Here is a 16,173-nt window from a genome sequence, read left to right as displayed (position 1 = left end):
CACAGAAGCTTTATTTGAAGCAATTTTACTTATATCAAATTTGCATTGGCATGTCGGTTATAAAATTTTTGCCTCCTTTGAGATAAAATCCTAGCTTCAGCATTGTCATAATCAATAGAGTGTAAAAGACCTCCTCAATGAACTGTTATTATTAAGGGCCAAGTCAAAATTTGAACATCTAGATAGGGAGTTGGGAAACCTTGTGGGAGTCAAATTAACACATTTTTCTTCTATTCCAATAGCTTCAACTATACATTCTTAAGTAAGATAAAGTATACATTGAAGTATTTTCAAATGGAGAGGACTTAATGAGTCATTTTTAGCATTGAGCATATATACAAATAAAAGCAGCTTATTAAAAAAACAATGGGAAACCATGTCATATGCATAAATTCCACATGGTAGGAAAAACTATGGTTTAACGATATTTGTGTGATTGTGATACTGATCTCCCATTTTAAATCCTCTACTTTCCTCCAGTTTTTAGTTAGATGAAAGACATGTCGCATTTAAAAAATCCAGTCTTGAATCCCCATATAAATCATTCAAAATCAAATAAGAAACACATGTCACAAATCTAACTACAAATTAGAGGGAATCTCGATATGGAATGCACCATTCAAGATTATGATACAATTTTCAAGTCCATTACATTAAAAGAAAATTGAATTTCAAAATTCTAATGGTTGACATGTGCAGCAAATTCCAATATGGTGGAGGTGGTATTACTGGGGCTCTCCTGTGTCTTGGACAATCTATGGCCTTGTGACCTCTCAAGTGGGTGACAAGACCACTCCAATTGAGGTACCTGGACAAGGCTATATGCCTATGAAATATTACCTGAAGACTCACTTGGGCTTTGAATATAACTTCCTTGGAGCTGTTGTTGCAGCCCATATTGGCTTTGTCCTCATTTTCTTATTTGTCTTTGCCTTTAGCATCAAGTTCCTCAACTTCCAAAGGAGATAAAAAAAAAAAAAAAAAAAAAAAAAAAAAAAAAAAAAAAAACAAGGATTCAAGCTTCAACAATGATAATAAGATTTTGTCTGAGCAATTGATCTAGTAGAAAGATATGGTTGGCTTAGTATTTTTTTCACCAACTTTGTAAATTAACGACTTTTTATCATTAAAATATTCACAAATTCAAGTCCTTGTAAAAAAAAAAAAAAAAAAAAAAAGTTATGCTAAGAGTTTGAATTGGCTTTTTATTTTTGGGGTAAAATTGAGTTGTGCTCATAAGAAGTATGAGCTCACTGGTTATTGTGTACATTGCAAAAAATGCAATTTACTTACTCCCTATACTTTTCTTCTTCTTCTTCTTTTTTTTTTTTTTTTTTTTTTTTTTTTTTTTTTTTTTTGTGAATTATCATTTTAATCTATTAAGTTTAAATTTTATTTTTTTAGTCCATTAACTTTGACAACATTGTCATTTTAGTTCTTTCATCCATTGCCATTAGAAATACTCCATTAACATTGTTTCTCACTATTTTTTTTTTAAAGGAAGAGTTAACGTGCAATTTTTAAGTAGCAACATAAAAGACTAAAATAACAACGTTGTCAAAGTTATGGTACTAAAATGAAAAGGTTTAAATTTAGTATATTGGTAGGTTCCATCGTTTCAGTTAGCATGGTAAAGTTTATTGTCATTGAATAAGATATTTAGGTTCGGTCTTTGCCAATTGTTTTTATCAACTTCATGGACCTTGAATACCATATTTAAGTTTGACTATAAAAATAAAAAGTTTTTAGACTATAAAATGACAACTCGGTAAACTGATCTATGTAAAATTCACCTACAAGTTTGATTTTATGATCAAAATCTATCTGTCAAATGTTGGGACAAATATAAAAAAGCCAACAAAATGACGTCGCGTTTGCCATTTCATCATATTAATGTTTTGAATTAGAGCTTGCCACTTTTTCCACCAAACGTACTATTACAATGTCTTTCTACAATTATTACAACAAGTGAAAGTTCAAAAACGTGTACCAATACACTTTTGAACATTTAGACCCCCAAAAATTAACTTAACCAACACAAGCAATATGTCAAACAACAAGTGTGCGGAAACTTAACATATGCTATAATGTGAAATAGGTTAAATACTATCTAAGCCATAACAGAATAAAATCCACAGCAGATAATATAAAGGCAAAGATAGAGAGGAAGGAAGATGCAAACACAAAGACAACACGCGATGTGTTATCGAAGAGGAAACCGAAGTCCTCGGCGAAAAACCTCTCCGCCGCCCTCCAAGCGGTAATCAATCCACTAGAAAATACAGTTGGGATACAAGGACAGCAATATACCCTCCAAGCCTAATCTACCCAGTGCACCTAAGCCCTCCAAGCTTCTTGCTCCAACGAGGTTGCGCCGAACCTTTTTCTTTTCTAGCTTTCCGGATTCCGCTACTAGACCGTAGCATCAACCAATGAAGATTGGCTCCTTCCTAACTGCTTCCCAGAACTCCAAACGACTGTCTCACAGAGATGATGGTGAGAACCAGGTTTGGTATAATGCCTCTCAAGGTTTTGACAATGGAGAGAAAGAGAGTAAGGGAATTTGAAGAGACTCTAAGGTATAGATTGTGGGTGAAACAATCTGGTTTTTCTTTAGGGTTTCTCTCTCAAAATTCTCTCTGGAAGCTCTCTTTCAATCGTGGGTTAAAGGGGTATTTATACTGGAGTGGAGAGGAATGTGAAACGTCAGGTTTTGGCAAAACAGGGGTGGCTCGCGGCTTGACCTCGCGGCTTGACCAAGTCGCGAGATCCAGTCGCGAGTTAACCGTATGGCCAGTTGTCCTGTTTTGTCCTGTAGTGCTCCAGCTAGCATGACTGTTCATCTTCCAGCATGCTTGGCACGTGTGCAGCTTCTGGCGGCTTGCAGCTGCGAGTCCACCCGCGAGTCCCAGCCGCGACACTCTGTTTTCTTGCACACTCTTGAGCAAACTTCACTCTATCTCACTCACTACCCTTACAACAAACCCACCTAAATACAGGGTTACTAAATGCTGAATTACAAGCAAATTTGGCACGGAATAAAGCCAATTAGATGGTTGAATAAATTCAACCTTACAACAAGCTAGAGTCAGAGTCAGAGTCAGTACATACTACAGTGAACTAAGTTTTGACTTGAAGCTCAGCCATCCCAACACTTTCAGGCTTCAATTTCTAGAAGCCCCAGACTCACAATCGCAATCAACCAAAGAGTCGTTGAGATCCTTTACAATATTGTTACCGTCAATATTGTCTTGTTGTTTTTTCAACAACTTGGGGTTGCGGCATATGGAGTTGGTTGAGGCAGTACAATCCACCCCCTTATGGGCACACGTGTCCTCGCGTGTGGGGCCCATACTTCCGGCTATGGCATAACTCTGATATCATCTATAACGACCCTACCCCAACTGTGTAGATATTGTCCGCCTTGGGGCTCGTACCCCTTATGATTTTGTTCTCCCTCAAAGCACACAGCAGTGGGGGAAAATGCTTCTACACATTAAAGGGAGGTCATTCCTTATAAACACATTCTCATGTGCTTCTCTAGGCGATGTGGGATTCCATAGAATGCAAGACCCCTTTTTTAGGTCACTACAATCCACTCCCCTTTATTTCCTATTACAGATACATTAGAGGGATTACTGGAGTAGAGATTCTTGAGAGACAGCAGTTACGAACTATTTTTGTAGAACTGAGGATTTTATTATTATTTTATGGCATTAAACATTGTATTGGAGAATTATTTTGAGGGTGTTTTGTATTTGGTGAATTAGAACTCTGACTTTTGTGATGAGATTCAAGGTTGCCAATTTCTTTTATCAACGCAGTTAGGGCGGGGTCGTTATAGATGTATTAGAGCTATGCCCTAGCCGGAAGTGTGGGCCGCACACGTGAGGACGCTTGTGCCCGTAAGGGGGGTGGATTGTAGTGACCCAAAAAGGGGGGGGGGGGGGTCTTGCATTCCATAGAATCCCACATCACCTAGTGAAAGTTCAAATATGTGTATAAACACCCTTGAACGTTTAGACCCCCAATATACAAATTACCAATACAAGCTTTAAATCAAACAATTAATGTGCGGAACATGAACAAAAGCTTAATACAGAATGGGTAAACAATCTAAGCCAATTAAAAACACATCCACAGCAGAAAATAAAAGGCAAAGATAAAGGGAAGAGAGATGCAAACACAAGGACAACACACGATGTGTTATCGAAGAGGAAACCGAAGCCCTCGGCGTAAAACCTCTCCGCCGCCCTCCAAGCGGTCAATAATCCACTAGAAAATGTAGTTGGGATACATGAACAGCAATAGACCCTCCAAGCCTAATCTACCCGATGTACCTAAGCCCTCCAAGCTTCTTGCTCCAACGAGGTTGCGTCGAACCTTTTTCTTTTCTAGCTTACCGGATTTCGCTACTAGACCGTAGCATCCGCCATCCTTGGCATCCTCCAATGCTTCCCAAAGCTCCAAAAACACTCAACACTCTAAATTGGTGTGGGTAGTGTTTGGATAGAAATCTCCTCTCAATAGGTATGACAATGAGAGAGGGAATGAGAAGAGACTACAAAGGTTTCTCTCTAAGAATGAGTAGCTCTCTCTAATTGGGTGGGTGTTTTGAAGAAACCTCTCTTAGGGTTTTTCTTTCTGAATAGCCACACATATCTTGTGGGAATGAGGGGTATTTATACTGGTGTGAGAATGGAATACGAAGAGTCAGTTTTTCCAAAAACAGGGCTGGCTGGCGACTTGACCTCGCGACTTGACTGAGTCGCGAGTTCGAGTCGCGAGCTAACTTAATGGCCAGTCTGGATTTTTGTCATGTAGTGCTCCAGGTGGCGTGACTGTTCAGCTCCCCTGCATGCTCTGCACGTGAGCAACTTTTGACGGCTTGCAAGCCGTGAGCCACCCGCGAGTCCTAGCCGCGAGTCTCTGCTTCACTGCACTGTCTTGAGCATTTCTTCACACTCTCTCACACACTACCCTTACATGATTCCCACCTAAATACAAGGTTTCTAAGTGCTATATTACAAGCAAATTTGTCATGGAATAAAGCCAACACATGGTTGAATAAATTCAACCTTACACCTAGGGAAGCACATGGGAATGTGTTTATAAGAAATGATCTCCCTTCAATGTGTAAAGGCCTTTTCCTCAGCGTAACCTAGGGAAGAACAAAACCATGAGGGGTATGGGCCCCAAAGTGGACAATATCTACACAGTTGGGGCAGGGTCGTTATAAGTACTATTTACGGTGAGCCTTGTCCTTGTTGCCCTCATTGACCTTGAGGTTGAGATCTCGCTAGTTAAACTTGTGTCTGAAGAGGAAGAATCATGATCCTTGCCTTTTCCACAACCTCGACATGGTCTTGATCTTCTTCTTCTTCTTCTTCTCTCCAGCTTCGTCAATCGTTCTTCTTCTTCGTCTTCTTCCATAGCAAGAGCAAGGCCAGCAACTGCCATAAAGCCTACAATTATGTCCACCTTTTCATCAATAGAAGAGTCGTCAGAGTCAGAGTGAAAAGGAAGCATTTTGGGTGGAATATCTTCAGACATAAAGATTTAAAGAGAAAACAAAATATGGAGTGCTAAATGAGAATTTTAGAGAGAGTGATGCTATTTTTATACTTGAGAAAAATAGGACCGTTGGACCAAAATATTATCGTTGGAAACTTGGAAAATGGAATGAAAAGACAAAATATTTATATGAAATAGAGATTTTTTTTTTTTGAAAAATTATTTTAAAGGTAAATGTTTTTTTGTTTTTTGAAGTAACTTTCTAACTAATGAAGTTCACAAAATAGAGGGCTGTTTGGTTGGTGAGTTTAATCAACAGTTTTCAGTGTTTAAATAACATTACACATTTTTTCACCCACACGTATTTTAAAAAAAATACAAATAATGTTACTAGAACAACATTACCAAACGGGCCACTAGGTAATTAGAATATGTGTTATTCACACATGTTATGATAGAAAGATTTCATGTAAACTTGAGATAAATATGTCTAGTCAATTGGGTTTAAGTTTGACTTATTCAGGTTTGGATCAGATTAAAATGGGTCAAAATTAGCTGTTCTAATTAGGTTATCAAAACTATGACTCTAACCCAATCTTATACGACGTCACGTCATGATATGGCTTGTATTATATTCACACAGGAAAAAATATGAGAGAGAGAGAGAGAGAGAGAGAGAGAGAGAGAGAGAGAGAGAGAGCATAATGGACTGAACTAGACTGAAATATACCGAAGTATAATGAATTGGACTGAGTGGACTGAATAGACTAAAATTGATCAAATGGACTAAATTGATGATTAATTCACTTAAAAGAGTAAAACAATAGAAATTAGTTTATCAAAGTCACGATAATCACTTAACATTGTCAACCTATCTAGCTAGACAAAGACTTAACACATAATTGGACAAAATTAATAGTAATTGAACCAATATTAATATATTGAAAATCCAATATCATGATTTAGCTGTAAAATTTAAATTTTTTGAAAATTTGTAATATTTTATAAAAGACTTCATTTACAGCACTAGCATTGGGTTGTGTAAACACCCTTCGCTTGCTATTTTACAATCCAAGACAGCAAAAACTCACTTCATCCGAGTTTGTATACTTAAAAAAATTTGCAACCTATGAATAGTAAGGTTGCATATATGCAACCTTATTATTCATAGGTTGTAAAGAAAAAAAAAATTAATCTTGTAGTTGTATGTAAAGAGAAAAAGATAGTGAAAGGAAAGAGAGAGAATAATACTTTTTTTTATTTTGTTAGGTAATTTATATTATTTTATTGAGTTGTATATAAAAATAAAAATTGGAATGTAGATTAAGTTGTAAAATGAATTGGTAAAATGACTAAAGTAGTGTTTGAGGATACATAATAATTTTTTTTTTTTTTTATCCCCAAATGCTAGTCCTCGACAATTCCAAGCTCTTAATAAAAGACAATTCATATTTATATATTCTATTAATTGCTGGATGTCAAATCAACACAGTTAGCAAAGACCTAGGAATAGGTAAGATGTCTAATTAGAAATCAAACATTTTTTGTCAAAAAGTTTCTCTGTGCCTAGAAGTGGGATTCATATCTAACTTCCTTACACAGTAGAATTAGTGTGTCCCTTCAACGAAGGTGCTTTAGGTTCCTGGAATAACACGGTTATTTCTAGGCTTGTTGGGTTTTTTTCCGGGGGTTTTGGGAAACAGTCTTAGTAGGTGTGAGGATGGATGATTTGGCTCAATCATGGAATCGGCTTACTCTTTTAGATAAAGAGGGACCGGGTTGCTGTTTACACAAGATTCTTTTCACTTTTGAGAAAAAGGAAGATGTTGACAGGATTTTAGATGGAGAACCATGGAGTTTTGACAAACACTTGGTGGTAATGAGTTGATATGAGAATGAGTCCCCGATGCATGATATAAAGTTTGAGAAGACAAAGCTATCGGTTTAGATTCATGGACTCCCGATTAAATATATGACAATTGAAGCGGCGAAGAAAATTGGTAGTGTGTTGGGAGAGGTTTTTGCGCCGACGGACCCAAAGGTTTTTGATGGTGGTCACTTCATTCGTATTCAAGCTTTAATTGATCTTTCTATGCCTTTGTGCAGTGGAAGGTTGATATTTGTTGGAGGAGGAGGGAAGCAGGTGTGGGTCGCCTTCAAGTACGAGAGGCTGCCAAACCTATGCTACTGGTGCAGGCGACTTACACACGATGACAGAGATTGTGAATTATGGATTGATAGTGAAGGCACACTTACACTAGAGCAACGTGAGTTTGGACCACATTTAAGAGCTCCGCCGTTTATCGCTGCAAGGAAAAGCTCAATTGTAGTTCCTAGGTTCTATGCCGCAAAGAAGAAAGGGAGTTCAGGGGTATCGGAGGCTGGAGATTCAGGCCGGAATTCTGTTTCTGGCAGAGGAAGATCACCGGAGCTGTCAAAGAATGTAACGGCCAACAATGAAGGGGATATTAATGTAGCCCATAATTCCTCATTAAACCGTAATGAAGATGAGGAAATTAATAGGGAAGATACGGTTGACAAAGGGACTCCTAACGGGACAATCACTGAGGACATAAAGTTTCCTAGTGAAACTGAAACACATATGGAAGCTAATAATGACCAGATTTGCTTGGCACAATTATTTGGGGTGGCTAATATTATGGGATCAGATTTGAAAGCATCCAACAACCCTAAAGCACGTGACAAGTTAAGTGGTAAAACTGAACTAAACAAGTCACGTGCTACAACTGAAGATAGGGCACAAAAAAAAACAAGGAACCCGTGCAAGCCATACATGGACACGCAGAGAAAGAAACCAGCAACAGGAACAAACGGCAAAAATCCTTAAACTCCATGGAAAAAAAAGAGAAGCAGATTCAGAAGCGGATGACTTTGGTTTGTCAGCAAAAAGAGTTCAAATGGATTGTAGTGAAGACAATACACCTTATATAGTGGCGGGAGCTGAGGGTCAGCCCCGCCAGAAGCAATGAGTTGTTTAGCATGGAACTGTCGTGGGCTTGGGAACCTGCGTACAGGGAGAGAGCTCGTCGAAATCATACGGGCAAAAGATCCCGTTGTAGTGTTTTTAGCCGAGACACTTACAGATGATGCAAGGCTAGAAGTTATTTAGAGAAGTATTGGTTTTGATCATAGATGGGTTGTTCCTAGAGTGGGAAGGGGTGGTGGATTAGTTCTGTATTGGAAAGCTTCGATAAACTTAATGGTGGAAGGTTCAGATAAATACTATATTGATGTAGTGATCGATAAAAATAAGGAGAATAAATGGAGATTAACTGGTTTTTATGGGGAACCCGATACAGCTAGAAGACATGAAGCTTGGGATAAGCTTAGGGCTTTAAACACCCAGCCAGAGAAGCCATGGCTTTGTTATGGGGATTTTAATGAAATATTAGACAAGATGAGAAATTAGGAGGTTCAAGGAGGCCTCATAATCAGATGCAGCAATTTAGGGAGGTGATGGATGAATGTGGTTTTATGGATAAGGGATTTGAAGGTTCAAAATATACTTGGAGCAAGCACTTTGAAAATGGAATTTCAATTTGGGAGAGGCTTGATAGATGCCTGGTCACTAATAGTTGGTTCTTGAGGTTTGGGGGCTCAAAAGTGTACCATTTGAATTGTACATCATCAGATCATATTCCAATCCTCATTTCACTCTCTGGTTTGATTCCACCTATTCGGAAAAAACTTTTTCGATTTGAACAAATGTGGTTATCAAACCCGAGCTGTGAGGAGGTGGTCTGTTCAACTTGGGATAGTAGGAGTGGCATTGGGACTGAGGGTGATATTTTGTGTAAGGTGGAGAGGTGCGGGAAAGAGCTAGGTAAATGGGATAAAAATGTTTTTGGCAATGTAAGAATGGAGCTGAATCGGTTAAAAAAAGCTTTAGATAGAGAGGAGAGGGCAGCCATGGTTAGTGGAAACAATATTCGAGTAAGACAGATTAAGAAAGAGATAGAGGTGATGCAGGAAAGGGAAGCAACAATGTGGGCCCAACGGTCGAGAGTTCTATGGGCAAACGAGGGTGACAAAAATACTAGATATTTCCATAGTTGTGCCTCAAAGAGATTCAGAAAAAATTCAATGGAAGGAATTAAAGATGAGGAGGGGGTATGGAGAACTAGTCAAGAGGAGATGGGTGAAGTTCTGGTCAACTATTACAAAACTCTCTTTGCCTCAACGGAGGGTGTTGTTTCCACAAGCATGCTAGAGTGTGTGCCCACAGTGATAGATGAGGGGATGAATGCAAGTCTATGCCGTGAGTTTGAAGCAGGTGAAGTTGCCACTACCTTGCAACAAATGGCACCCCTCAAAGCACCTAGTCCAGATGGTATGCCGGCGCTCTTTTATCAACATTTTTGGAGTACGGTAAATCATGATGTCACTTCCTCCATATTGTCTTGGTTAAACTCAGGTACCATACCAACTCTCCTAAATCATACTTTTATTACACTTGTCCCAAAAATAAACTCCCCTGAATATGCTCACCAATTTCGCCCCATCAGCCTTTGTAATGTGCTTTACAAAATATATTCTAAAGTCCTTGCAAATCGCCTTAAAAAATTACTCCCATCCATTATCATTGAACACCAGTCTGCCTTTACTAAGGATAGATTAATTTCAGACAACATTTTGGTGGCTTTTGAGACCTTACATAGTATGCAGAGATATAAGGGGGGTTCCTATGAATATATGGCTTTAAAATTGGATATGAGTAAGGCGTATGATCGGGTGGAGTGGTACTACTTAGAAGGGATAATGAGGAAGATGGGTTTTAGGGAGAGGTGGATAAATCTTGTAATGGGTTATGTGAAAACAGTTTCTTATTATGTTTTAGTAAATGGTGAACCATGTGGGACGATTTTCCCTACAAGGGGAATTAGGTAGGGAGATCCACTTTCCCCTTTCCTATTTCTTCTTTGTACGGAAGGGTTGAATGGTTTAATTAAAAAAGCAGACTTACAAGGAGACATTTATGGTTACTCCCTTTGTAGGAGAGGCCCAAAACTAACGCATCTGCTTTTTGCAGATAATAGTCTTATTTTTTGCAGGGCAACGTTGGAGGAGTGTAATAAGGTGATGGACATACTAAGAGTGTATGAGGAAGCATCGGGACAAAAAATAAATAGAAGTAAAACCTCCTTGTTCTTTAGCAACTCTATTCCGGAGGATGTGAAGCATGGAATTAAGGTGGCCCTTGGTGTCCCTGAAATTATGCAATATGAGAAGTACCTTGGGCTGCCCTCTCTTGTGGGCAAAAGGAAAAAAGAAAGTTTCAACTACATAAAGGAGAAGGTATGGCGGAAACTTCAAGGATGGGAAGCCAAATTACTCTCTCAAGCCGGAAGGGAAGTGCTCTTAAAGGCAGTTATTCAAGCTATCCCAACTTACACTATGGGATGCTTCAAATTGCCGGTAGGTTTGTGTAATGAGATTGAGACCCTAATTAAGAAGTTTTGGTGGGGGCAAAGGGGTGACCGTCGGAAAATCCATTGGGTTAAATAGGAGGAGATGACAAAATCCAAGACTATTGGAGGTATGGGTTTTAGAGATCTTGCTATGTTCAACGATGCTCTCCTAGCAAAGCAAGCATGACGACTATTGAATAACACATCCTCACTCTTGTATAAAGTTTTTAAAGCTCGTTTTTTCCCAAATTCTTCACTTATGGAGGCTGTTGATTCAAGGATGGGATCTTATGCATGGAAGAGTATCCTTAGGGGGAGAGATATTATTCAAAGGGGAGCAATATGGAGGATTGGAAGTGGAGAAAAAATTAACATTTGGCAGCAACGCTGGCTACCAAGAAAACACCCTCCATGGCTGCTGAATTGTCCACTAGAAAGTTTTGAGAATCACACTGTGGATTCACTAATTGATCCGGTCTCTAGAAGCTGGAATGAGGAGCTGGTAGATGGCCTATTTGGGGTAGAGGATGCAGAGATGATTAAGAAAATACCCCTGAGTAGAAGTGCAACAGAAGACACTCTTTATTGGCCTTATTCCACCTCTGGTCACTACACGTGCAAGTCAGGTTATAGATTCCTTAAAGAGGAATCAGAGTCACTTGCTCATGCACAAGCCCCACCAATCTGTGATGAGAAGGTTTGGGAAGCAATATGGAAGATGCAAGTCCCACCGAAGATTAGGAATTTTATTTGGCGAGCTTGTCGCAATGTATTGCCGACCAAACAAGCTCTGATGAAGAGGAAAATAGTTGCTGAACCGATTTGTGAAAGATGTAAATTGGATGTGGAAGATGCAGAGCACGCTTTGTGGTCTTGTCCGGAGTTGGATGTGGTGTGGGCTGATCAGGTACCGTGGAGTTTCAGGTATGAAGTTGGTTTCTCAGGTGTGAAGGAGTTGTTGTCATGGATGGTGGAGAAAGGAATGCACCTGGAGCTGTTTGCATTTATGGCTTGGAGAATTTGGAATCAGCGGAATAAAGTCCGTGTGAACCTTCAGTCTAGTCCGCTTCATCAAGTGGCAGAACAAGCTAGAGCCATGTTGGCGCAATACCAGATGACCACTCGGACTGCAGAAGTGCAGCTTGGGAGCAGCGGCATCAAAGGAACAAGGTGGAGTCCCCCGCAAGCTGGTTTTGTCAAGATTAATTTTGATGGCGCCGTGTTCAGTAATGCAAACTCGTCGGGTGTTGGAGCTGTAATACGGAACCATGATGGAGCTGTTATGGCCTCTTGTGCAGAAAAATTAAACCAAGCTTACAAGGCGGAGGAGATAGAAGCGTTGGCAGCACTTAAAGCGTTACAGTTGGCTTTCAATCTGGGTTTCCAAAATGCCATACTTGAAGGGGACTCGCTTGGTCTAATAAAAGCTTTGAAGGCCAAGTTGGCTGCAAGTAATTTTGTTAGTTTGTCATATTCTCACATTAAGAGAAACGGTAATAGTGTAGCTCATAATCTGGCGAAACATGCTATAAGCATACCAGATTTTCAAGTTTGGATGGAAGATGTCCCATCACATGTTGTTTCGTTTTTACATTCAGATGTAGTTCATTTACTGTAATAAAACCATTCAGATTTCTTTCTAAAAAAAAAACACAGTTAGCCAAGTGCAAAGTCCCATTAAGTAGATTCCTGAGCTCTGACATTTCAATTCTACTCGTAGTTTAACATGTTAAATTCATTTAATTGGTATTAGGAAGAATACTGTTTATTACACAAAAACAATTTTACGGAGAAGTATAATCTATGTGCGTTTTTACAAATAATTCTGGTAAGGCCAAGAAAAGCTTCTAATCGCAAAGAAAATAAAATGCCTTTCGTTTTGGGTAAGATAATAAAACATAAACTTACATGGAATTTATTATTATTTTTTAATTTTATTTTAATGAAGGATATGGTTTATCAACGCACTTTGTATATAAACTTTCTGATAATACGATAGTTATAATGGAGGTGGGGAGTTTTGAACCCCGGATGTCTTTGTTGCAAACATCAGGAGAGTTGAGCTACAGACTTTTAGACGTACTTTGTATATAGACTTGAAAAGTCTCTGTTTCTTGCATCTGAATTCTGAATATGTCCTTACAACTTCCAGTCTGTGTCGGCATACAGTGGACATTACCGTCCAACTGCTGAAAACCATGGCAGCTTCCTAGCCTTCCTCAATGAGAATGTGGTCAACCTTGATGAAAGTTCAGGTATGCAACTTATATGATGCTAATTATACATTGACATAATTGCAGTTGATAGAACATTTGGGGACATGAAATTAGTATATTATGGGTCACAAGTCGACATCTATGAACTTTTTCTGTTACTGGCCACTTTTGTACATCTTTTGATAATCCATAACTTGTACAATGTAACCAACAATTGCCTAGCATACTGCTTCCACCACATTTCCCTCTAAGCTTTTTCTATTTTAGCCAGGTATGTTCCCCCTTGGAAGATCATGAGAGCTACAATATCAGCAATCAGTTCAAGAAAAAGATAAATTCTGAACCACCCCACCAAGCTCCTAGTGAGAATGAGGTTAACAGCAGACCCTCTGAATCGTGTATCTTTGCTCAAACAAAAAGCTCACGAACACACAGTTATAAGAGAACCTAGTCCAATAATCTCCAGAGCAGCAGAACAAGTCTTCTAAAAAGAGGAAGTAAGTTCCATATCAATTAGGACATCAATTGTCGTTGAAATGGTCGACAGGAGCAGCCCAAGAATTGGGTGTGTCAGCGGATTACCCTCTGAACAGGGCCGGCTCAACAGTATATGCAAGAGATGCAATTTCCTAAGGCCCCCAAATAAAAGAAGGCCCCACTTGTAAAAAAAAATTTATATATAATATATTTATTTATATATTTTAGCTAAAAAAAATTTTAAGCATTTTTATTGGTCAATAAAATGCATTAAAAAGGCCCCATTATATCCTAAAATGCAAAACATTAAAAAGGAAAAAAAAAGAGTCAAAGTTCAACTAACACAATTAAATTTTAGGAGACAAATGTATTAACCCATTCTTGAAATATGCTAAAATTAAAATTAATAGCAGACAAATTCATTAATAATATAACGTAATTGTCTTGAAATATGCTAAAATAGAGATTATAAATGTCAAAAACAAAAGAAAAACCTCTCATCTCTCTATCTCTCTGCCTCTCCATCTATATTCTTACAGTCTTACCTTTCTTTTCTTCATCTTCACCTTGATTTTTGATCTTTTTCCATCAACTCAGTCAGCCCCTCTAGCTTAAAATTTTTCTTTGTTGATTCCAGCATACCAGTCTACCAGTACCAGTTGGCAGTCACAGAAGGTATTTCTCTGCTTCAGTTCTTTCTTCCCCTCTTTCTCTTTGTCTTTCCGAAAATAAACACCCAAGAGTCTGAGTCTTTTGGGTTAATATTGCAAAATCTGAACTTAATTTGCGTTATAGGAACTGTTGAAAGTTATTTGGGGTTTTGAGGAGAGAGACTGAATTTCGGTATCACCATTGCCGAAATTCAGCCAAAAGTATGAGAGAGAAGAAGAAAAAGGTGGAGAGAGAAAATGTTGAATTTCGACAACGTGGATACCGAAATTCCTCTGCCCAATTCTACTGCCCGAGTCCTGTGTCCTGTGTGCCCAAGTGTGGAGTGCTCAAAAAAAAAAAAAAAAAAAAAGCAATTGTGGCAATGCCATTGTTGAAATAGGGGAAAAAAAAAATATTTTTTTGGTAATTGTGGCAATGGCATTGTCGAAAATGGGGAAAAAAAATTAAATAGAATTGTGGCAATTTCATTGCCGAAAATGGGAGGAAAAAAAAATGTTGTTACCGAAATCTGGGAAGAAATTTTAAAAAAAGTGTTACGTTCACAATATTTTTATAATACTTTCACAACAAATCATAGGTGATTAGTTATTATTAGTTCAAATTTGATTTTAACACTGAGATTACTTTTTTAATCTAATAATAACAACTTGCCACTTAAAATTTGTTGTAAAAATATTGTAAAAATTGTGTGTACCTATCATTTCTTAAAAAAAATAATAATAATAGAATGTGAAAAAAAAAAAAAAAAAAGAGTGAAGAATTGTGGCATTGCCGAAATAGGTGAAAATTTCCTCCACCTATTTCGGCAATCCCATTGCCACAATTATATTATTTATTTATTTTAAAAATGATAGGTACACACAATTTTTACAATATTTTTATAATAAATTTTAAGTGGCAGGTTGTTATTATTAGATTAAAAAAGTAATCTCAGTGTTAAAATCAAATTTGAACTAATAATAACTAATCACCTGTGATTTGTTGTGAAAATATTATAAAAATATTGTGAACGTAACACTTTTTTTTTAAATTTCTTCCCAAATTTTGGCAACAACATTTTTTTTTCCTCCCATTTTCGGCAATGACATTGCCACAATTCCATTCAATTTTTTTTCCCCATTTTCGGCAATGCCATTGCACAATTACCAAAAAATATTTTTTTTTTCCCTATTTTGGCAATGGCATTGCTTTTTTTTTTAGCACTCCACACTCAGGCACACAAGACACAGGACTCGAGCAGTAGAATTGGGCAGAGGAATTTCGGTATCCACGTTGCCGAAATTCAACATTTTCTCACTCCACCTTTTTCTTCTTCTCTCTCATACTTTTGGCTGAATTTCAGCAATGGTGATACCGAAATTCAGTCTCTCTCCTCAAAACCCCAAATAACTTTCAACAGTTCCTATAACACAAATTAAGTTCAGATTTTGCAATATTAATCCAAAAGACTCTTCTATTTCTTTAACTTATATTATATATATTTTTAGTTTATTTCACACTTTCACCGCACTGTCACTGAACAACTGTTTGATGGGATGGGACACGTTTTTTGTTCTGCCCCTCTGTGGACCTTTTTTGATTTAAAACTTAGCCATAGAAATTGAAGAAAAGGTTGGTCTGGCTGGATCACTGGATGGTTCTCACCTTTTTTTTTTTTTAATAGAGGTACTGTGGTCTGTCTCATCACGTGACAGACCACTAACCACACTTTTTTTTTTCTTGGTTAAAGACCACAGAGACCACAGTTATTCACTTATTTGGTCCGACAGTTTCTCACCTTTTTTTTTTTTTTTTTATCTTACACTTTATATATCACTAGTCGCCAACCCGTGCTATGCACGGGAAAAACTAAATTGATTTTATAA

The 16,173-nt window shown here is 37.9% G+C and overlaps 2 protein-coding genes across 5 annotated transcripts in view; one reads left to right on the top strand and one right to left on the bottom strand.

The window, feature by feature from the left end:
* The window catches only part of LOC126722841 (pleiotropic drug resistance protein 2-like), a 42,094-nt gene extending 41,083 nt beyond the window's left edge, over positions 1 to 1,011 (top strand). For all 4 annotated transcript variants that reach the window (XM_050425984.1, XM_050425981.1, XM_050425983.1 and 1 more), the window contains one exon: positions 700 to 1,011. In XM_050425984.1, the coding sequence (XP_050281941.1) occupies positions 700 to 969 (270 nt within the window). In that variant the 3' untranslated portion in view covers positions 970 to 1,011. The remainder of the gene's footprint in view (positions 1 to 699) is intronic.
* LOC126722846 (copper transport protein ATX1-like) overlaps positions 1 to 16,173 on the bottom strand; it is an 80,874-nt gene that overhangs the window by 55,689 nt on the left and 9,012 nt on the right. The window lies entirely within an intron of this gene.

The sequence above is a fragment of the Quercus robur genome, chromosome 4 (assembly GCF_932294415.1).
Source record: "Quercus robur chromosome 4, dhQueRobu3.1, whole genome shotgun sequence".
NCBI classification, from domain to species: Eukaryota; Viridiplantae; Streptophyta; class Magnoliopsida; order Fagales; family Fagaceae; genus Quercus; species Quercus robur.
This window is presented reverse-complemented; position numbering and strand designations above follow the sequence as displayed.